This window comes from Drosophila rhopaloa, unplaced genomic scaffold, assembly GCF_018152115.1.
Source record: "Drosophila rhopaloa isolate 14029-0021.01 unplaced genomic scaffold, ASM1815211v1 contig_163, whole genome shotgun sequence".
Lineage (NCBI taxonomy): Eukaryota > Metazoa > Arthropoda > Insecta > Diptera > Drosophilidae > Drosophila > Drosophila rhopaloa.
In genome coordinates this window covers 8,776,085-8,799,805 of record NW_025335043.1, presented here as the reverse complement: position 1 = coordinate 8,799,805, position 23,721 = coordinate 8,776,085, and the positions used below count along the sequence as shown (strand labels likewise).

The 23,721-nt window shown below is 35.8% G+C and overlaps 2 protein-coding genes and 5 non-coding genes across 10 annotated transcripts in view; 1 reads left to right on the top strand and 6 right to left on the bottom strand.

Moving 5' to 3' along the window:
- The window catches only part of LOC108041095 (NAD(+) hydrolase sarm1), a 48,695-nt gene that overhangs the window by 684 nt on the left and 24,290 nt on the right, over window positions 1-23,721 (top strand). For 2 of the 4 annotated variants that reach the window (XM_044457883.1, XM_044457884.1), the window contains exons 2-3: window positions 6,383-8,114; window positions 8,251-8,375. In XM_044457883.1, the coding sequence (XP_044313818.1) occupies window positions 7,565-8,114; window positions 8,251-8,375 (675 nt within the window). In that variant the 5' untranslated portion in view covers window positions 6,383-7,564. Of the gene's footprint in view, window positions 1-6,382; window positions 8,115-8,250; window positions 8,376-10,852; window positions 11,213-15,895; window positions 16,186-23,721 lie in introns of those variants that run through there. The other 2 variants (XM_017118923.2, XM_017119084.2) reach the window with 2 other exon arrangements.
- On the bottom strand, window positions 869-951 carry Trnal-cag. The gene has a single exon. It is a non-coding gene; the product is annotated as a tRNA-Leu (tRNA).
- Window positions 1,192-1,274, bottom strand: Trnal-cag. Its single transcript has one exon. It is a non-coding gene; the product is annotated as a tRNA-Leu (tRNA).
- Trnal-cag lies at window positions 3,496-3,578 on the bottom strand. The gene has a single exon. It is a non-coding gene; the product is annotated as a tRNA-Leu (tRNA).
- On the bottom strand, window positions 3,783-3,865 carry Trnal-cag. Its single transcript has one exon. It is a non-coding gene; the product is annotated as a tRNA-Leu (tRNA).
- On the bottom strand, window positions 4,131-4,213 carry Trnal-cag. Its single transcript has one exon. It is a non-coding gene; the product is annotated as a tRNA-Leu (tRNA).
- On the bottom strand, window positions 4,289-5,198 carry LOC108052867. The gene has a single exon (XM_017135424.2). It carries the CDS (start codon window positions 5,196-5,198, stop codon window positions 4,353-4,355), a length of 846 nt encoding a protein of 281 aa, XP_016990913.2. The 3' UTR covers window positions 4,289-4,352.

Genomic DNA, 23,721 nt, shown 5'->3' with positions numbered 1-23,721 from the left:
CTTCTGAACTTTGAACGCCTAGATATTACTATTTTAGTAACTGTTTCTTTGTTTAAAAACACTTTTTTTTAAAGAATTGAGTGATATTTTTTTTAAAGAAAACTATTAACACGTTTGTTAACAAACCAAATTGTTTCTGTGCACTTCAGATTCTGTGTTTGTGTGTGACTGAGTGAACATAAAGGGGCAATTCTGCAGAGTCATAAACTCCGAAACTGTATACATTTTTGGGGATTTTTTCGGCTTTTCGGCCCATACACACGTCAATGCAACGCCTATAAAAATTCACATAAAAGTCAAGTCAATCAATGAAAGGGCAGCCGAATAAATTACCCACAAAAGAGTAAAACAACAAGTAATTTAAACGTTAAACAGAGACGGCGAAGGCGCCATGAGTTATCACCTCCCATGCGGAGGAAAGACTTCAATTTATCCAAGCAACAATTAGTTTATTAAAAGCGAATTAGTTTTCCCAAAAAACTAAACAGACGACACCCACATAGTCTGAAAACAACGAGCCCCAGTGGAGCCGCAAGTGCGGAATTTTGGCAATTCCGGGAAGCATACATATGTTCCATCCGCATGACCCGCCGCCTGCGTTCTTTCTCTCTTGGCCAAACAATTTGATTTGCGTATTCCCACATGTTTTTCCATTATACATTTTCAATTTCCATTTCACTTGATTGAAGTTTTGGCCTTTGCACATGTTTTTGTTTACGCCTTAAACAGAACACCGACACACGCGCATATTTATTTAGATTCAGGCAATCGAATTGTTATTCCTGGAGGCAACTAAAAATTGGCCAAAATAGATAGCAACAATAAACAATTTGATTAGCCAGATAAAAATAAAAAGGTAAAAAAGTTTTGTCAGAAGTGGGATTCGAACCCACGCCTACAGAGTAGACTGCGACCTGAACGCAGCGCCTTAGACCACTCGGCCATCCTGACTATGAAAGTAACGAGAACTAGAAGATGTCCTCAGGGAATTTTAATTATTTTTATCGTTAAATTTAATTATACAAATTAGAAAGTACTATTCTTTTTGATAAGATTAAACATAAGTAAAAACAAGACAAATAATCTCCACTGGACTATCTTCAATTTGTACCTTGTTTATTTTCTAAATTATCTCAAGGCCTTAAATGGATGTAATTAATTAAATAAATTTAAAAAAACGACAAAAAATCTTGTCAGAAGTGGGATTCGAACCCACGCCTACAGAGTAGACTGCGACCTGAACGCAGCGCCTTAGACCACTCGGCCATCCTGACATATGGGATGAGCATACCAAATGCGCGTTTTCCACATCGTTCACTTGGCTTTGCTATAAAAAGTTGTTTGTAGAAAACTGCTATAACATAACTCAGACCAGTGTCCGAGTTTTTATGCAAATTAACTTACTTTCTTACAATAAATTGAACGTGGTGACTTGGAAATATATAAATTGTTCGTTTGTATTCGCGGCTAATTGTTGTAGACGTTAATTTGATGGCCTTACAAAACAAATTGTGAGTTAAGTAACAAGAACTGTGCAGTATTATGACGAAATAATTGCAAATTAAATCGATTCGATCAACTGCTTTGCGGCTGCACTTTGTACAAATGCCGCCATACTGTTTACAAAGTCGTTTTCATACAGATATATCTTATCTCTGGGTTTCTGGGTTGGGCTGGCGTTAAAATCGCAGACAATCGCTGCCAGCGAACAAAAGAAAACAAGGCCTTTCAGAATATATATATATCTCTGCGGATTTCCCAAAAAGCGTAACTGGAAAAGAGGTCAAGACCCGCAGCATTCTTCGATTCGAGCCAAAAACAAACTGGCTAATAATAATCCGGTTCAAGGGGGCGTGGCGCCCGCCTTGGGAACGGAACACAGTAAAAAAAAAAAACCGAACCCTTCTCATTAAGCGGCGGCCGTCTTTTGTTGTATTTTAATACTTTGTATTATTTATTACGACTGCTCGAAGCTTCTCGTCGCGAGAGTCCGCGTTTTCGTTGGGGAAATGGATATTTTAATGAGTTTGGCCAGCACTCGACGACATTTGTCCGCCGCTCACTACTCATTGTGGGATATTTAAATTAGATTTTGACACTGCTCGGAAAGATACATTTGCAGCCGAAGAATAGACGGGCATTGTTTATGCTTTTCCTTTGACTAGATGCCGACATCTTCATACGCATATAGTACAGAAAGATATGGCCATAGACATATGTCTGAGTTTGCAAATGGACGTAATTTGCATTTGCGCATTTTTCCGCTAATTATTTGTTTATCGCAGGAAAACAACCAAATCAAATCGAAAAATTTCGAAATCAAATCGAAAAATGTTTTGACAAGCGGCGGGAAATTATTTTTGCCATTGAACTTGTTGCCTTTCCCTGGCTGATATAGTTAAAATAAACAAATTATAGTGCAGTCGAAGTGCTGAAGCGGAAAAAAGGGGGAAGCAGACCCAGCAACCCAGTTTAATTCCAAGGCAAGTCTCGCTTGATAAGTTATACTCATTTATAATCATCGAAATGGGTCAGCAGCACTGCTCAAGTCGAGCAACAATTGCGCACGCAATTTTTATTCATTTAGAATGCATCAAAAATCCATTAAACCGCGGAAAAATTATACACTCAGATATGACAGCATTGAAGAAAGGTGGGGGAATGGTAATATAAAACTGACACCATTTAATAAGCAAACTGAAGTAAAGTGTGGATTTCCCTTTGCCTTATTTGTTTACAAACAAAGCAAGTCGAAGCTGACACAGTTGGATTGCATTTTGATTTTTGCATTTCCAGGGCAGGGGCTCAATGCCATTTGGCTGGGTCAGTTCTATAGTTACTACACATATGTAAAAACCGTAAGCGAATGCAGAGATATCGCGAAACCCACTGCGTCAACAAATTCGGAACGGGAATCAGATCCATTTGTCGTACAAGGTCTGGACGGGTTAGTTATCAGCGGTGTTTCGAGTGTTTAATTGGGATAGGAGGGGCTTCCGCTGGCCATAAACCTGTACCTGCCTCTGTTCCATTAATGCCCGAACAAACCATTTCCTCACGGTCAAACGTTTGATGAATGACTTTGCAGCGCAGTTATGTTGAGGCCGTGATAAGCCATTTTGCGGCGGGCCTAATGCACTTTAATGCCCCCTTCGATTACCCAATATCATGTGAAAGAAGTACAATACACCAACAAAATAGTTGCTTGAGTTTTTTTTTTGAAGACCAATTGTCAGCATGGCGTGAGAAATTACTTTGTGATTCGAGGGGATTTTGCACCCCACCCATCGATAAAACACAATAAAAGCTAACAATAACAAAAACAAAAATATATGTACTTCAATGAAGAAAAAATAAACAAATTCTGGAGGCATCCGAACCCACGTCTATGCCAATATTTCCGCTTTAAATTTTCCAAATCTTTGTGCTAAAATTGGTCTATTAATTATAAACTAAATTATTGTTGGGGTTTTTCGTTAAAATAAAAAAAAGTAGTGTCAGAAGTGGGATTCGAACCCACGCCTACAGAGTAGACTGCGACCTGAACGCAGCGCCTTAGACCACTCGGCCATCCTGACGGTTAAAGTAGCGAGAAGAAATTTTTTTGATTTGAGGTTAAATATTTCAAAAGAATTTTTAATTTACTTAAATAAAGCTTGTTAAAAAGGATAATGAAATATTTTTTCTAAGCAAATTTATATTTTTATGATCCGCGGGGAGTGAAATATTTTAAGAATTCTTAAATTGTTATTAAGTGGTTCATCTAAAACAAAAAAAAATTTTGTCAGAAGTGGGATTCGAACCCACGCCTACAGAGTAGACTGCGACCTGAACGCAGCGCCTTAGACCACTCGGCCATCCTGACTATAAAAGTAGCGAGAACCAGAAAGTCTTCAGGGGAATCTTAATTTATTTGAAAATTTCTAAAAATTAGTAGGTACCTTATTAATTATATAAAAAAGTGGTAAAGTATAATAAAAAACATTTATCTAAAAATACAAAGGATTTGTTTTAGGGTTTCATAACGTTTTTCTATCAAAATTTTTTATTAATTTTAAGTTTTATTAATCATAATATTATAAAATAGGAACTTATCTTACCATATAAAGTAAAAATTATATAAAAAGTCTTGTCAGAAGTGGGATTCGAACCCACGCCTACAGAGTAGACTGCGACCTGAACGCAGCGCCTTAGACCACTCGGCCATCCTGACTCGCATAATCGCAGTGGCAAAATGTTTCGTGCAGCAAAGGTTTCTCAAAAAATCAAAAAACAAATCAAAACCAAATTTGTGTTCGCCCACGAACTTTATACTGTGCGAATAATTCTTATTTTTAGTTCGATGGCCTGCACTAGCGGTCGTAAATGATGAATAATGCCCTCAAAAGTTGAAAGATCAATTTTCGAGTCACCCTTTGCTCCTTGAATCCATTTATGTGGCTGCAGATTATCATCTCAAAATTATCCAAACACTCCAAGGTACAAAGGTGCAGAATTATAGGAGATTTTCCAGCCAGAAGTAATAGGGATAATTTATAGTAATCATTTACAAATTGTTTCAGATAGTTGAGATTCTTTCGGTCAGCAATTGTTTCATATTTGTTGAAGAGTCCTTGTATGTTCTCAGCAGAAATGGAGGTATTTAAGATCTCAAAACAGGCATTTTGGGCATAAGGATTATGTAAACTCGAGTATCTCCAGTATCCAAAATCAGCAATAAATAAAAAATCACTGCAGATGCTCTGCTCCATTTCCGATAGAATGTTGACGACATTATGATTGATCGAATTGTTTTGAAGTAGGACAAATTTCACACTGAAATTCTTTAGTTTGGGTATCTCTGTTTTAACTAAATTGTTCAAAATATCACAAATAAATTGCTCTTTAGCTGGAACTTTTGCATTTTCCAAAACTCCGGCGTATAAAACTAAATGGAAATTTTCAAAAACGCCACACAGACTAAAAATCAGGGCACTATACTGGATATGTAAGGATATTATCTGGAATGTCAGAAAGCATGGTTTCTTCCAAGTTTCGTTTGGATATTTTTCGAGAATCTCCTTTGTGAACTTTATGTATTTATTATCTTGCAATTTGGGAGAGAGAGGCCTCTCGAAGATTTCCTTACACTTTTTCTGATCCTCTTCGGTTAACTCGTTAAAGGATTTAAGGGTATTAATAAGTAGGTTGTCTTCCATTTTGTAACAATATTTTTGGGCCTTGTTTTTTACCGAGATAATAAAAACGATTAATTGCATCGAATTTAATCAATATCAAGTACGAGTATTATTTGCCAGGGCTGGAGTTTAGTTTAAAAAAAATGCCAAAATCATTTATCATTGCCCAGATATTGACACGCCCCGTCAATATAAATAATTGCTAATTGCTGGCCATGATTAATGTCTGGCATCTTTGGCCGTTTGGAGAGCTACGGCTCCAAAACATTCGACTCGCACAATTTGCATAATTGCAATTTATTGTAAATCCGTGTGCAAATATGCAAGAAATTTCCAGCTCTTTAAGGCAAACCAGAGGCCAACGGCTTTTCACGATTCGCATTTTGGATTTGTTTAATCTGTCTGTCTGTTGGTTTTCCAGTATCTCCCTGTCATATGCAAATCGCTCTGCGACTCCGACTTTAGAGTTTAAATCCTACTAATTGTTGACAACCCCTGAGAACGTCGAACGAAACTCTTTATTATTTCGTGGCAATCGTTTGGCAATCAATCAGTGTGTGCACTCCATCTGACATTGTTGCTAATTAGTTGTCAGCCAGGCTTTACACTGCAATTGCCGATGAAATTGTCCATGTGGGTTAACGATTCACTAATTGATAAATTGCCAATAAATTGCCGGGCCGAATGTGTGCTTCACGGGTTCTAGTTTAGTGGCTTAAAGTTCGTTGATATGCGACCTATTAAGAGAGTAAGAGAAGTGGCTTATATGTTCCCGCTTTGGCAAGAGAAACAATTTTCTTTAAATATGCACCTAAAATCGGAAAGGAAAATTGAAGGTATATAACAAATATATAGCTGTCATATTTGTTTTATCTCTTCAATTAAAATAGGATTTATTTTTTATAAGGAAGCAATTTATCGTTGTATCAATGTCTAACACTTTTGGTTCATAATGCAATCTACAAGATCTATCTTCTTTCATTTATGCTAAGTTAAGATCTTTTTTCCTCAATTTATTCTGACTATGTTCTCATGTTCTCTTTGACGAGTTCAAGGGCAATCTCAATTCCGACGATCTTTCAACCCACATTATTCTAGACAAATAAAGACAACAGTCTAAGATTCATTCACGTTTCCAAGTAATTTAACTAAAACGAATTTCGCTATATACTGATGACCATATGTGTGTATTGTATTTATTACAGATTAACCCGAGAATTAAATGGCGTGTGGCTTTTATGGTCGCTGGTCCCACGCAAAGTCACGAAAATTGGACGGAGATTTCTCATTGTCGGAGATTTCACATTTTGCCCGGCGACCACGTAGCAATTCTCAAGTTCACCAGTGGAAAATTGAAATGCTTTGTTTAACCGATATTCAGTGAAAAAAAGTGTGGGAAACAGCAGGTACTAGAAATATACAACTTTTCGCTTTAATCAACTCCTTGTTGTGGATTAGTTTGATTACAACAAAATATTTCTGGCTAATATGAAAAATTAAACGAACGAGAAAATACATTTATGGTATTGACTGCAACAAGTGGGTCAAAACAAAAAGAGAAGAAGAAAACCAACATTGGCACGTTTCAAGAAATTGCAATATCAACAACTACAACAATTGTAACTCAATTTATAATACTGCTTAGCGTTTTTACTTTGTTTGCTCACGCTTGTGCATATATAATTATGCAATCGCTGCAGTTCCCCTGAATGCACAATCGCAACAACAATACCAGCAATTCATTGATAAAAAGCGTTGACAACAAGGGCTATAAATTAAACAAGTGCCTGAAGAGGTGCATATACAAACAGAAACGTTCAACAATCCGGAAATTCAATAACAAATAAAGTGAGATAATAAGTTACATGTTTAACAACGAAAATAAATTACGTGTTTTAAAAGCAACCTAATAAAACCAAACTTATGACTAAAACTTTTATAATTTTTACAAAACACAACAAATTTTTAACTCTACATTGGACAAAAGAACAATAAATAAATTTATAAATAAAAAAGTTTAACCGCACATTTTAGGGATTCATTGTAACAATTAATTTATCAATTTAAAAAACTATGTTTCGTCAAAAATTTATAAAACTCAATATCAACAATAAATTGCAGCAACAATTCCGACAGAAACTATAAGGGAAAATAAAAAAAACGAAAAAATAAACAAAACAAGTGTTTGAAAAAGTGTCAATCACAAAAGCAGAGCAAATAAAAAAAACTAGAAAAACAAAAAACTTTAGTAGCAAATAATCAGAGAGAATTAACAGCAGAGAGTAACATCAGCTGTTAAGTTAACAGTGATAGTGGGTGGATCAACAACAGTGATAAGAAAACAGAGGTTTAACAGCTTGCCACAACAGAGAGAGTAACAGCGAAGAATGAACTCACCACAGCTGGTGCACACAGCTGCGCAAGCTCACCACGCTGAGAGCGCTGGGCAAACGTCGCTGCCTCTGCCGCAGTCACAGTCGCTGTCGCATTCGGCGCAGACTGCGCAGCCTGGAAATAAATACGCGCCTGGAAGAAGACTAGCTGCGCGACAAACTCTTCGATTGGCAATACCGAAATCGCAGGGCGACCCGCTGAACCACCCACCGAGTGTGGGCCTTTTCCGGCCCTCCCCCTCGCAACTGCCACCCGCACCGATTTTAAAGCGCGCTCCAGCGGTCAACAGTGGCAGCAGTGGAATACCGAAGTCGGCCTCCCCATTGGAATCTCATCACCTGCCCAATGTCACGCCCAGCACCGCCCACACCCGTTTGGGCTATGGAATTCAGAGTGCGGGTGGAGGAAGTGGCTGTTCCAGCGCCTCCTCAGCATCCAATTTTCTGGGGGTTCGTAAACCCAGCCTGACCTTGAACTCATCGGACATCAGGAACAACAACGACCTGTTCGCCTTTCCCAAGGACATGTCGCCTGTGTTGAGTGGTGAGTGCTTAAAGATAATACAGTAACAAATCTTATTTCGAACTTTTCTTATTAATTTAGTTTTAACAAAATATATATTTTTTTTACAATTTTAAATTTAATTTGATGTTCATAATTTTATATGTATCCTCAACAGAACATTCCCATTCGCCCATGTTCACGGACTTATCATCAGCTAATAGCAATGGCTCACCAACACATCATCACCAGCTAAACAGATTATTTAGCCTGAGCCCTTCGAGCATCAGGAGTTATGGAAATGTAAGTACATCCATACATTTTCAAATTAGTTATAGAGGTTAAGAGTGTAAGTAATTGGGAGGGTAATTTATTGTTATAACAAAGAAGATTATTCATAAATATACAGGGTATTCGGTGCGCCTATACGTCCGATTTAATTTCACTGCCTTATACTTTATTCGGTCTTTTGCCTTTATAAATTCTCACTCGTAATAATTGCCGATGGCTATTTATAAATAAGCAGAGCGAGCAAAGGTCATGACTCACTTGGAGCTCTTCTCTGGCTTTATGGTGCCCATAAACTCTCACTCAAGCTTTTGTTATCCCTCATTCGTTACCTTTTACAACCCCATGTGCCACTTTTTAGGCTCATTTTGATTATAGTTTTGCTTACACTTAAAATAAATCAACCGACGGTGATATAAATGAAAATAAACCTTAGTTTATTCATATCCGATCATTGATTGCTTTTACCAGTTGAGAATTATAAACAATTTTTTTTTATATTTTACTGTTTTAGGTAGAAACCACAAGTTTATTTGAATTAACGTGTGATACAGTTTTTATAAAATAAAATATCTTATTTATTGAATAATAACTAGGAACGATTTTTGTGGTGTTAAAATCATTTTTGTAGTGCTCTGTTCAGGCCAAATGCAGAACACGCTGAGCTTTACAGTGCCATATTTAAGCAAAAACATAACTCACACCTCACACGCGACCCTTTCTGGATTGGGATTGGAACTCTTGGGGATTGGGGACTGAGCCACTCCCTGACTTGGCGACGCTACTTTCCCAAAACCGGCTCCGAGCGAGAACAACTCTCTCCCTCTCTGTTGCTCACTTTACGTAAATAGGTAGAAAATAGCGTCAACTTAATTAATAAATAACATTTAGCACGTTTTCAAAACAGAATTAGAAAGGGGGAGGGGAGGGGAGGGTCGGAGAAAGAGGAATGAATCGAGGCAAACGAGCCCGCACAGTATATAGCGCTAAAACCACACTATTGGATGGATGGATATACCGGGTATGAATAATCGCCATTTGGCGTTGATTTTTAGCATGGCTCGTGCGTCGTTAGGCAAATTTCTCGTTTGCGAATGCCCTTCCACGGGTATATCGATCATCTCAATGGGTTTGTTTCTTCATATATTTATAGTGTAATCCCCCTTAAGGTGACGAACTGATTAATTCGATTAATCGTAGTTGTAATCAAGAGGAACAAAAACTATTTGTGTTTACTGATCGTATGATTAGATGAGCCAACAACCTTTTAATTAAGAATATAACCGATGACCCATATATTGGAGGGCATTATACTTTGGCTGATAAGATGGCGACTTATACATATGCTATGATAGAAATTATTATTATTTGATCTATAGGTTACCTGCTGGTCTGTGGGAAAACATTTCAAAATTTATCAGTCTAATGAAGTTGGATTGTAGAACTTATAGTAATAAATTTCATTTATCAATGAACTGATAAATCCAGATTTTAATTTCAATGGACTTTTCTTATCTTTCTTGTAATAAATCGATTTGTGTTTATAAACTCACTGGGTGACTGAAAATTCTATAGGTCATTTAAAAATGTGTGTTCCGCGATCTTTTTGGTAAATTGGTTATACTTTAATTAAAAAACTTTAAATTTCCAATTCTTTATTTTAAATTGAAAATCCCAAGAGCAAGCATACTGCAGACAGCTTTTTTTACACATTTTGATTACTGATCGAAAGATCAATTAAATACGGTTTTCTGTACTCTAAAAAAATTGAACAAATCAAATAAAATCGATTTACTATTCCACCATTGTTCTTCACATTATTTTACGTCCAAATTATTGGATACCCCCAACGATCTAAACGATCTTAAAGGGTATTCCCATGGCCATTCCCCAACTGCAGATCAATTAATTTCTTTATCCCCACCGTTCTTAACTATTTGACAAGCTCTTCAGCGCAAACACACAGAGAACGTGAGTCGCAAAGATTGTTGTTAATATAATATGAAGTTGGGTGTATGACAGCGCCCGAGCATATTAATTAGTTGGTGGGTTTGTCGGGGAATCTTCCCGGGGAGAGAGCACCGGCGAGTGTTGTCGAGAGAAAAAATCGATTAGTACACAGACCGAAAGGGAAGCCCGACGTTCGAGGACCGAGGGGCTCACATGGTGCCAGTCGAAATACAAACAAAGTCAGCTCGCGGTTTGTTCGCATTATAAAGCTCCCAAAAAGCAGCAAACACGGACGGAAAAGGCAAGAGAGGGGTACGAAAGCTACTTATAAACGGACGGACAACTGTGTTTTGGGTCTGGCATTTTGTGGTTTTCGGCAAGAATTCCATTTTCAGTATTTGTCGAATTGAGATGCGCACCGGTTCGTCTCCGATTCTGTTTCTATCTGTATCTGAGTTCTCGCAGCGCCGAGAATCTTTGTAAATACACGAGATTAATTGCTCGAACGTTAGATCGTGTTGGAACTTCGCGGAAAGTTGATGTGAAAACCGTATAGCATGGGCAATCGTTTGAGCGGCTTGTGGTGCAAGAAAACGACATTGAGTATTACCCACGAAGAGCAGCAGAACTCCCGGGAAACTCGGAACGATAAAGGGCCCCGTGGCACCCATAAATCAAGTCGAAATCGAACAAAGTCGAGTGGTTCCAGTGATGGTAGAGGAACCTTTCGTCTTGGTAGCGTGCGTCGTTTATCTTTGAGAGATAACCCCAGAAAAACAATTAAAACCCCTTTGGAGAACTCCAACATCTCCACCATCGAACAAACGTTTCGGGAGCTAACCAAGCAAAGTGATCTCGATTCCAACATGAAAGTTAATGCACAACTAATGCCCACTGTCAAGGTGAGTTCCACTTAAATTCCTCAATTATGTCATTTATTTTTGTTTGTATCTCTCGGATTTGAATAGCAATAGAAATAGATATGCTTGCCGAATTAAAAACAAAAGACAAACTTGAATTATTCCGATATGCTACTCGGTTCACGGTCAAAATCAAAACAAATTGTCGGGGTTTCGGTTTCGGATGGTGTGTCATTAGCATTTCAGGTGTGTGAAAATGCGGATGCTTGTAAGGTGTCGTGATTGGGATTAGCCGGCATAATTTATGGCCAACATCTAATTGAAATTGTAAACAATAATGTGAGCTTTGCGACTGATGAGAGCATTAGGAAAGGGAACTGACCAAGGGTTTTAAGAAGTTGTTTGATAGCAATTGGATAATGTAAATGACGCAAGCAAGTCAGTCAATTGATTCTACTTATTGACTATAGTCAATATAGACTATAGGCAAATAATGTTTTAATACCCTTAAATAGCTTATTACACCAGAGATTACTTTATGGGTAGGGGAATTGTTTAACATATTATAATAGGAGCCTATAATACCTGTAGTAATACAAAGTAAATTTATATCAGATTTAGATTTTATCGAATATAATATGTATTTTGTTTTTAGGAAAGTTTTTATATAAAAATATATATATTATATATTTTAAAAGCCCTAAAAAATAATGGCAAGAACACAAGACCATTGTTGACTAACATCTATTAAAAACTACTTTAAATAAATTTAAATTTGCCCCAAGAGTCTTTTAATCAGTTGAAAACCCCAAGGAACGCATAAATTACCTCAACTTGAAAACCAAAAACCCATAAAGTGTTTCAAGAGGGAATTATTTCCCCTTACGACTGGCAAGTGACCTAATTCCGATTCACAAATAAATCACACAAATCGAGGGAAGCGAAGAGAGAGGAGAAAAACGTGTTAGGCACGCTTTGCATATAAATAAATAAACAATCTCGGGATGGAAAAGGGAAATGCATAAAAATCAATTACGCATGAAAATTCCAATTGAGAAAAAAAGCCAACGATAATCAAAAGCGCATGCGTGGCTTTAGGCTGAAGTCGGAAAGAGGGCGTGGCAACTCACTCATGGAAAATATAGCCACAGTCTTTTATGTTAAGTCTTAGATGCGGATGCATCGGAAGGTAGTAAGCTCCCACGGTGATGAGTCAGAGCTAAAAACTTCTTCGTCGCAACTCGATCGGTGCAAGTTGTTATGGGAGACTCAATCACGGCTTTCTGATGACTCAGAGATGTTTTAGGCGAAAGCCAATTCATTCATACGTAGATACACGAGTAGCAACATATACATGGCGCGAAGAAAATACGGGTACAGCAAAGGTTCAATATAGTGAACTCATAAAAAATACTATTTTAAATTTTTAAATTAAATGTATTATTATCTTTATCTATCTTTATTAAAAGAGTTCATTATTAAAGTTTAACTACTCCTAATTAAGTATCTCTTTCTTAAAATAATAAATATCAAATGCTAGCAAATTAGTTTTAAGTTGGAAAACAATTTTAGTAGATTTTCAATGTTTAAATATTGTTAAATAAATCAAAAATGCTTCTGTATAAAAGTTCATACAACACAGTGTTCACTTCTCAGAGTGCATACTGTAATTGCAGAAAAAAAATAGCAATACGCTTTTTGTTTTGCTGAATGAACATGACTCACTTGAGGGACTTGGCACTTGACAAAGTTGTGATTAACTTAAACATCTCTTTCAATACGATCAAAAGAAACTGGCACACTTTCAGTGAGTAATTTTCTGACCTGAATAGCCAAAGTACTTGAAGGATGCGACAGATTAATGTGAACGAAAAGATGATAAATTAGCTAAGGAAAATTGCATAATTATTTTAAAAGAAACGACCTTCTTTTTGGATTCAGATAAAAAATCGAAATGTGCGTAGGTTGCTCGAACTCTTTACATCAGTTCAGGGCAATTTTTGTATTCCTCAATTTCTGCCAGATTTGCTTATTTTTGCTCCACTTTGGCATTTCCTGCAAAACGAAAAAAAACCATTTGATAAACAAATACCAAAATGTATTAGATTGAAAAAAAGAAAGAATAAAAAACAATTGGGAAAAAAACATGTTAAAAGATTTTTCCCATTTAGACGCACGTGTCGATTTCGAATCAATTTAAGATGATTTCTGTTTGGTTAGACCGAGTAAATAAAACAAAATAGACGTACAAATAAATAAATGGTAAATATAAACAATGATGCGACTGTTCGCAAAGCTCAATGTTGGAGGGGGAAATCTAACCGAGATTTCCGCGAAAAATTCCTAGGAAATCATTTGCCAAAATGCGAAAAGAAAAAGGTGTAAAAATGTAAATAACAAGAAATCAAAACATATTTAACTTGCACCCCAAAGCAACGTGTTCGGCAGACGGAGAAGGAGGATCACCCACTCTTTGCTCTCTCTCTCGCTCTGACTTCTCTGTCCCCGTCTCTTTCTCTTGATTTTTCTCTTTTCGAGGCAACCAGACAAAAATTCAAAATTTCGAGCCTCAGTCTTGTGTCGAACACTCAAACGTCGAGTTCGTAGAGCGCTATCGAAGACAACGACAAATACAGCAAAAAATTAAGAAAAAAGCTGCTTAAAAAAAATACATTAAATTCAATAAACGTATTATTGTGAAATGGCTAAAATGCCTAATAATCGCAGTAAATCCAAGTGAAATGTGCGTAAAGAGAAAATTATTTCAACGATTTGTGACCATTAATTTAAATGAAATCTAAAAATAAAATACATAACTGAGTGATTAAAAATAAATATTACTTTGTCGTCACATATGTGACGTTTTGAGATACAGAAAAGCAAGTGGCAAATATATATCTAAAATACAACTGCTATAACAAAAGAGTTCGTTTGAGTCTTGAGAAATGTTTTAAAAGTTTCTAAAAGTCATCCAAAATCACGACTTCAAATAAGCTCCAAATTAAAATATACAACTCAAATAAGTGATAAATCAAGAAAATAAAAATACAATTCCATGAATTATTTTACATATCTGAGTTTCAAATAACCAAAACAAAAATGAATGAACAACAATTTTTACAAGCTATAATCTACATAAAATTGCAATATATATAATATGTAGAATTAACGTCTGAAATTGAGTGCACAACTCATAGAAAATTCAAGAATAAATTTACATAAATTGTTAAAACAAAAATGAAGTGGGCTAATAAAACGAGTTAACAACAGAAAACCGGTCTCAAAACAAATGTGCTTGGAAAACTCAAAGACCACAAACTGAAATTGTTGCGTAGGCTTTTCGTCGCTTTGGCAGACATAAAATCAATCAGACAGCCGCCCACAGTAAATAAAATAAAAACACAAGGGGCCAATAGTGCAACAGGAAAAAGCGGTTAACGCCTTTTGTCGCTTTGGGCCCAGTCGCTTGTTGGTATTAGCTGCATTAGCCAAGCGGAAACTCATTAGTCAGTTACATGAAGACACAAAGAAAACGCTGGCAAACGGAAGTGGGGAAAACCCCAAGCACGTGGGCTTTTCAGGTGTTTCATTCGAGTTTTTAATGTGGGCTTTGAACTTGTTACACGCCCAGTGGTGTAAAAACCAGACCAAAGTCGAATCAAGTCAAGGTCTAGTCCGAAAGAAGCTGTAAATGTCAAACGTATCTTATTTGCATCTCTTGTTCAAAGCAAATAAAAAGATCTCGAATTTCTGTAATAATAAGTGGGGGAATTTCCAGAATGGTTTTGTTTTGCCTTTATGGAGCATTAAAAAGATCGTAAAACACAGAAAGCAATGGCTTAAATCCTTTTAAATAAAATAATCAAAATTAATGTTCTTGGTATACATTTTTAGGACAAATTTAATTCAAATTCTAAATTTATTTAAATAACAAATAAATTAGCATATCATTTTTTTATATATAACCTAAGGTCAAATATTTGTTTTTGTCAATTGTTTATACATATTTTTTTTGCTTGAAAACTAAAACAACTAAGGTATCAACCTGTTAAGAAAGAAATCCTTTACAAAACGAGTTTTAATAGTAAATGTAAATAATTTCTTTTAAGCTGTTTCTTGCAAAATCAACCAAGCTCGAACAATCTTTAGATTTTTTTTAAACTTCTTTATTAGCTGTGTCAATAGATGAGTAAGCTATTTCAAAAAGATACGAAACTTTCGGGGGAGCAGAGATAAAAAGTTGTTAAGTGCAGCTCCATTATTGGGCATTGAATCGGGAAAATACTCAGAAATCCGAGCCCGTACTAGCCATAGAAGGAACGCATAATCAGCTACGCTTATTGTGTATCTTGCAGATACATTTGTCACAGGCACGGCCCGGCACGAAAACCAGTTATGTGGCATTTCTTGTGTAAGCCTTTCTGACTGCGATCTTTTGTGGCTCTCGTATCTTTGGGGTAACGGTTGCCAAAATCAGACAAAATACGAAATAAAAATAATCACAATAAAGCACGAGCACAAAACCAGATGCTTGATAATTGTTTATGCGCAACAATACAGAAACGGTAAAATACTTTTGGCCGAAAACACTTTCTGAATGCGATTATGCGGATAAATTACTCGGCTTTCTGCTGTTAACCCCACGGAATGCTAATTGTCGGTCTTGTTAATAATTATATAAATGAAAAATGTTTCTGTTTTGGTTCTTTTGTTTCTGTTGCTAAGAATTTCTAGGAAAAATGCCAACGAACCCCCATAAATAAAAGGTAAACAAACAGCGAGTGCACAGGGAAAACCCCTTTAAAAACAACAGTGCTACGAGTGATTGAATTTGAATAATTTCGAATATCAAAGTGCGGTGAATCCAAGTGAAAGATTAATAATTGACAATGGTTGTCACCTCGACAAGAAGTCCGCTTCTGGCGCAAACCCAACCGGCAAATGCCACTTCCAGTGGCAGCCACACGACAGCCGCCCTGCGATCGCGTCTCATATTTCCCCGGCAGCATTATCAGGTAATTGTCAATCAATTCCGCCGAATACTTTCTCAGTGCAGGCCCAATTGTGCGCCAGAGTCAAGGGTTTTGAGTTAAGTGTTTAGGTCACAAAGTACATTAACCCCGAGGCGCCGACGCCGGTATAAAATGACCAATGGTCAGTGAAAGGCCCGAAAGACAGAGGCGCTCATTCTATGGGTTTACGTGTGTATACCTATATAAAAACATGATTTTATGATTGTTTCTCTGACGCAATGGCATTGGGACTAGGTCTTTACGGTATGTGACAGAAAGAGAATAAAAACAGCCCCGTCTAAATTTGTTAATGGCTTCGAATGCACCATCGATGAAATTCTAAGAAATTTCAATGCTATAATGTAAGGGTCTACACAGAATACAAAATAATAACACAGGTATGCAGACAACAAGTTTCACGATTCGTTTGTTCTTTTTATGATATTTGGGTCCTCCTGTGTAAAAGTATTAATATTATTTTCAACTGTCGCCAAACATCGGATTTTTGTATTCTTAGGTATAACGCACTATTTGTTAACTATATTGCAAAAGTACAAATGGCTAGTGAAAATTTCAACCTTTCATAAAAAAACATGAAAAATTAATTTTAATGTTTGTCATTCTAATTTGTAACTAATTAATTAATTTTGAGAAACTAGTTTATTTGATGAATTCTTTTTCGAGTTTTGAGTTTCATTTATAGACCTCCAAAGGGTCATTGATTTTAAATTTAATTTTCCAATTTATAGCTATTCTCAGATCATCGTAAAGATCACGCAACTTTATACTGCAATAAATATAAAACCTCAGTGCTTTAAAAACTATGCTTGAAATCAAGCTCAGGTTGTAAATGTCATTTTAATCGTTTTACGAGCCGAAATCAAACGCACTCAAACTGAAAGTTGAAACGCATATTGGTGCTTAATGCCACACATTTAATACCGCCAAGCTATTGAAAATAAACATTAATTTTCCACTTTTCAAACACGTTTCCTTTTTTTCATGGCCTGGCGTTGGCAAATTCAGAGAACCAAACAACACAAACCATTAAAATTGCCGGCACATAAATCGAACGAAATCGAGCTATTTGTTTATAATTAATTTCATGCGGCTTTTGTTTATTGAGATCCAAATGCGTCGGCTGGAAATGCGTCAACTGCAGTTGGCGCGGTCCTTCCAATTTGCCCATTATAAGTGATTAGCCCAGATATATGTATTAATAGATATCGAACGCTTCCAGAAGCAAAGAAACATCTGCTAATTTGCACTCTCGACCTGGCCCAAGAAAACAAAACTGGGGGACCCTATTCTCTTAGATTGGTTAAAGATTTCGGTTCTCCTCTATAAATATAATTGTATTCGCTTATATAGCCAAGATCTGGATCTTTGTTGTGCGCATTTGCTGGGATTTCTTTTTGTGTTGTTTTTGGTCTCGCTCTAAAGTGGAACCGAATGTTTTATTTCTGTATTCTGTTTTCCATTGCCGCAGTCGCCGTTGCCGTCGCCTTTGTCTATATATTGTAGAAACTACATAATTTGATTTCCAGTACGTGCCTCTTTCGGCCTGCCTCACTGACTGTCTGTGGCGCCGTTGACGTCAATTGGGGGAACGGACAGATGAACGGACTAAACGGACTGGTGGAGCAGGCGATGGCGACGTCGACTCTGCCGTGGATCGGGGGATACACTCTTTCCCCCACCAATCACTGGCAATGTTAAGATATCTTTCGGCGCCCCTTCGATCTGTTTATAGGATCAATGCTGTGGGCTTGCAGTAACTAAATTTTAATTCTTTTACTTGATTTAAGTTTTCCATTATTGAGAAATTTGTTATTACAGTTGGAAAATGTCTTAAAATATGCTTGGAAAATGTTTCAATGAGATTCGAAAAAGCTTATTTTTTTTAGTTGATATAAAGTATACTTTATATTCTTTTGATTTAAAAAAATATAATTACGTTTTTGGATAGAATTTATTATTATTTAAATAAGGTCTTCTTAGACTAAGTTTAAACATAATAACTGAAACACATTCAAACATAAAACATATACAAATTCGTAACTCTTAAACATTCAATTTATCTTTATAATCCCCGAAATCAATAAAGATATCGAACCTCATTCGAAAAAATAATTTATTAATTTGTAAATACTTCGAAATATAAATCTCTGTGGATTAATCTATTGTTTACATCGATTCAAAAGCAATTCGCCAACGATTCTGACATTCCTATACAAACTCAAGCGCCATTAATAAAAACCATTTTCCGAATAGCCTTTCATTTAACTCGCTGACTTATGCACCAATTTCGTAGATATTTTCCAGATAGAGTCTTGTTGGTCCAGTTCAAAGCTGTAATTTATGAATGAATTCAATTAAGATGATTTTCCCCCGAGAAGCGGGGAAAACCCCAGAGATCTCACACGGTCCACTTAAATTACAGCTCAACTCAATTAAGAGATAAAAAATACAGCAGGGTGAAGCCTTAATTCAAATTTGCAACGGTTGGGGGTGAAAGAGAGAGATGGGTATAGAGGAGTAAAAGAGAGGGGAGAGACTGTGAGAAGAATAGGGTGATCTCTATGAAAAATATAAATAAAGTTCAAGTAATTAAAGTCGCTAATTGTACTCTGTATTGCTGTCTTTCACTGTCATATTCTACAGATATTTTAAATGTGGAGATACTTTAGTGGAGCAAATTTATATTTTTGAGAGAGAGAAATAAGAGAAAGAGACCCCTGTAAACAATAACAAGAGCAACAAGTTTCGAAAAGCTTTATTTCTGATGGTAATGCCCTGTTCTCACCGCCAGTGTTGTTAAATATAAACGCTAAACTTGGGGCCGTTTGTTGTTTCTCTCTCTCTGTTTTCCTCTCTCTTTCCCTCCCCCTTTGGTTTGGGGGTGGGCAGGCGGCAAACAAGTTTACTTTGCTCTGCTTTTGTGCTTTTCATTCAGTTTTCATAACTCAGTTGTGTTCGTCGCCGTCGCGCGTTCAAAAGCTGAAATCAAAATACCAGTGCTAAACTAAATAAAATCAAAGTGCAATAATAAATCACAAAAATAACGATTATTTTTATGATACTGTTAGTGTTAAAAGGTTGTTGAATTATCTATATAAATGGATTAGCTTCTATTGGTTGGGTAGTGAAGTGCGAAAATGTTGATCTTGTGAAAACTAAAGGTAAACATTTGGTAGAATTTTCCAATCCAAACAAAGAAATATTGAAAAGTAATATGAATAAATATTGAAATAAAATTAAAAATGTCTATATTGTGAAGTGAAAATTACATGTGGGCCTTACTAAAACATTCTTTTATCTCAAAAATTTCGAAAAATTAATAAATTTTAAAAACATACATAAAGGTAATAATAAGATATTTAAGGAAATTATTAAAAAAATAAAATATACTGAAAGCAAGCATTTTTAAAAGATTGAAAATCGGTTTCTTTCTTTAAATATATTCCTTATAAAATAAATATTACTTTGTCTTTAATTTAATAATAACAATGCTGAAAATGTTTCATTGTACATTTTGGCAACAGGAAATTCTGTATAAACTTTTCCCCTGAAAAGACATAAAAAACTTGTTATTGTTTGTACAAGGGGTATAATAACCCACCCCACCCTCCTTTCTGCCCACAGTGGGCTGTACGATGGGAAATGTATCTTATAGATAGTTTGCGTAGTTGTTGCTCTGTTTCATGGTCGATTGCCTCGATTATGCTTTCTGATTGCACTATACACCCGGGCCCACATAGAGAACCCATTAAAACGATATATAATTTGGCACTTTTTCCTCGACTCTCAGATTGGCAGTTCGCCCAGGTGAAAAGAATCTGGGAACCGGTTTTCGGTGTACAGGGAAACACAGTGTCTTACATAGATATGAGTCGAATGTTTGTAAAATGTTTTCTTTCCACCGCTTTTTTATGGCTTATCTCAGCCAGCACAATTGTTATCGAATCGCGAACGCGACAAACTTGTTCAAAAGACATTGTTCCGGCCCACGCAATCGGGCAATCAACGGGGTAGCCCAAAGTAAACACACCCTTGTCGACATTGCAGGGATTGCAATCTGACCCGACCCCCAAAAATATGAGAGCGCCAATCTCGACAAACAAAGTATAGGGATAACTACGAATACGATTTCAGAATGCGTCATTTTGTCGAAAAATAGGGGAAGTAAGTAAAAGTGGGTTAGGGAATGGTATTACAATGAAAACAACCCTTACTTTGGGGTTTAGGAACAAAATTAATTTACAGGCTTCTTTTGGATTAGAAATAATTTCCATCTTTTTCAAAATCAAAACATTGTTAACAGGTTTTTTACTTTCGGATTCATTTATTCAAATAACTCAAAATGTATATGTTTAATTGTGATTATAATGATCTTAAAAGTACTCCATTATCTTTTAAATAAGAATAAATAAAAGACAAACTGTACGTTTATTTTGTAAATTTGCATAAGTAGGGAATTTTAAATTAAATTATTTTCACCCAATTGTGAAATCAAACTTTAAGTTTTGTGATTAAATTGACTCACAACTTATGTCGCTTTAATTTTGTCGGAAATAATCTCAAGAACATGGATGTATGTATGAATTGTGTATGATCATAGAAAAGTAATTCACATTTTTGAAGCCAAGATAAACAACCACATTGTTTTAAAATACATTTAAATGTACTTTGAAGCTTCTTATCTTAGGGAAAATACATTTTTAGAGGTTTATTTCACAACGTTCTTTAGATAAAGAGGATTCTGTGTTTTTGTTTCGTGATGCATTCTAAAACAAACTACGTGAATTCCGATCTCATTTTTTTCTACCCTTTAACCCCTTCGTTTTTCGCCGATCCTGTGGTTAACTTTTGGCAAGGTTCTCAGGTGAGCCATCCACCCACGCAGTGGGCTAAATGTAACGTCAAATTCGAATGCATTAGATTAATCTCTGGCTAATGAGACAAATTTCAGACAGAACTAATTGGAAATGGCAGTCGCAAGAGCAGCTGTTTCAGTTGCAGTCGTTGCCACAGACAAGATGCAGATACAAAATGTAGATGCAGATACAAATATAATCACAGAGCACGACAATGCCAATGGCATTGACCTTGAACTTGTGCGATTTTTCCCGTTTGCCTTACCTTTTTTTCCGATTTTCCTTTGCTCGACGGATTGCATTATCTATTGCAACGGAGCAATTTGAATAGAAAATTGAGTTGAAGGTGGAGGTGGAGCAGAGCGGAAATACCTTTGCCTGCCATGTCATCGTAAATATTTTCCCTCTTTATTTTTCATTCAATTTGCTACCTTTGAGTGCTCAAATTGCTAAGCGCGTCACCCACTTGGCAGGTGCAGTGGCAGGTGCATCAGGTTAAAATTATTTGTCTCGGGAGAAGAGAGCTTGAGAAGTGGGAAAACTGAAACCCGAGACATATACGAAAGTGCAAAAATTGAATTATTGAAAGTTGGCAAAAATAAGTGCACTCGAAGGTGACAATTGCCGAAGACAGTGAGTGGGAGAAGCGTACTGTTCGCATATAAGCTTTGCTAATTTTTCAGGTTGATTTATGGAAGTTCCCATTCGTAATAAAGTCTAATTTATTTTGTAGGTACTTAAAAAGAGCTAATGACCTTAACTCGTTGTAAAGTTTATTTACCACATAACTTTAAGCCTAGCTTTGCCCTTTGCAAATAATTTGATTATAAAACTATAAACTATATAGTTCAAACATAACTTTTTAGTTATTCATATGTCAATAGGCACAAATAAAATAAAAATAAAATAACGAACAAAAAAATAATATACAGATAACTCTTACATTAAAAAAAAAACAAACAAATTTGTTATTATGAGCAACATAATATACATCGCGTTATTTAAACTTTTACAACAACTATTTGTAGAAGTGCACAATAAAACATATTTTTTACGACCCTATTATCTGTTGAAGTTCAATGGTTTATTTTTTAACAAAGTTATGAACACTTTTATATTGTTTGTTTGTTTTTTCATTAGCTTACACTTGGGATAGGCCATTCATCAACTTTTCGCAGTCAGTGTTTGCACTTCCAGTTTGTTTATCGCCTTCGCCCACACAACGGCCTCAACCTACGACCCATTGGAAACAGTCTCCGTTTTTGTAGTCTCTTTTTCGAAATGTCACAGCCCACACTAGATCTTCGTTTCATATTTTCTCTTTTTCGCAATTTTTCCCCCTTTTTCTTGTTTTCTGTTGCCATTTCGCATTTGAATTTTGCCGCCCTAGAACAATAAACTTGCTTTATGAAAGAAATTCCCTCTATGGGTGGGATTTACAAGGGGGAATGGGTGGTGAAAAGTCCAGGGAAAGGGGGGCTCATGAAAAATGGGATGGGGCTAGCTACTGTCGTTCAAAGCAAACAAACAAAGTTTGGCATTCAAAGTTGAATGCCGGGGACTAATTAAACAATAATAAAACGCAAATAAAACGAGAATACAAAACATTTTATGGTGTTGCCGCCACTCGCCCCTGTCACCACCCACTGCCAAACCAAAAAAAGATACCATCCAAAACCCTTCCCTTAACCCCTCAACCTATTCCCCATATCAGCAGCACCCAAAAATTATTGTCACGAATACATTAAAAATCACTCAACCGTTGTCTCGTGTGCCAATTTTTTGTTTTGTTATTTCCCCGCCACCCCTTTATCTATTTTTTTTTGCTAAAATTCCAACCCCCCTGCCCCCCTATTGTTCATTTTAAATGTGGTGTTCATTTAAATCACATAAAAATCAAACAAAAAGCCAGTTTTATCTTGCGATGTTCTATTATGGGTTATTTTTTGTCTGCTTGTTTTTCGTATGTTAATTGATAAAGTTTTATAACATTTTAATGAAACAGCCAAACGAAACTGAACTGAAGTGAACCGCAAATTAAATGCAAATCTACATTGGAAAAAAAATGATTACCTTGAAATAGTTTCAGTTTTGGAATTTGTAAGTGGTCTTCAATAAGTAAATAAATCAATAAAACTTTGCTAATCATCAAGTTTAAAATTGAAGATAATATGTACCTCGGCGGCATTAATGTGCCAACGGCTTTTAACGACTAGTGAAATACCCTTAAAAATCAAGTGTGACATTTTTATGAGCAATTAAAATGCTGTAAATTCTGACTTAAATATAAATATTATTTATTGATTGTTATTCCATTTAATTTCGTGTTTTAAAAACCATTCCTTATAAAAGTAGTTAATTATTCCCCGATATAATTTTTAATGGGATCACTGTATTTTATGGTATTTAATTTTTTGCTATTAAATTGAATAGAATGTGAATAGTTTTACATCTTTGAATTTCAATAAATGATTGGATGAATCTTTTTATTTTTTTATTGCCTGTTTCAGCACAAAATATTAATCAAGTTATCAATTTAATTATTTTATTGAAAATTCATCTCAAGTCTAAATTGCTATTTATCTTCTTTTGTTCCACATAAATCATCCACTGTCAAAAAACCATTATGAAATAATGTCTGATTTGAGTTTTTTTTTCGTTT

Coding starts and splice junctions, on each gene's coding strand:
- LOC108052867 (XM_017135424.2), bottom strand. CDS start 5,198: ATGGAAGACAACCTACTTATTAATACCCTTAAATCCTTTAACGAGTTA.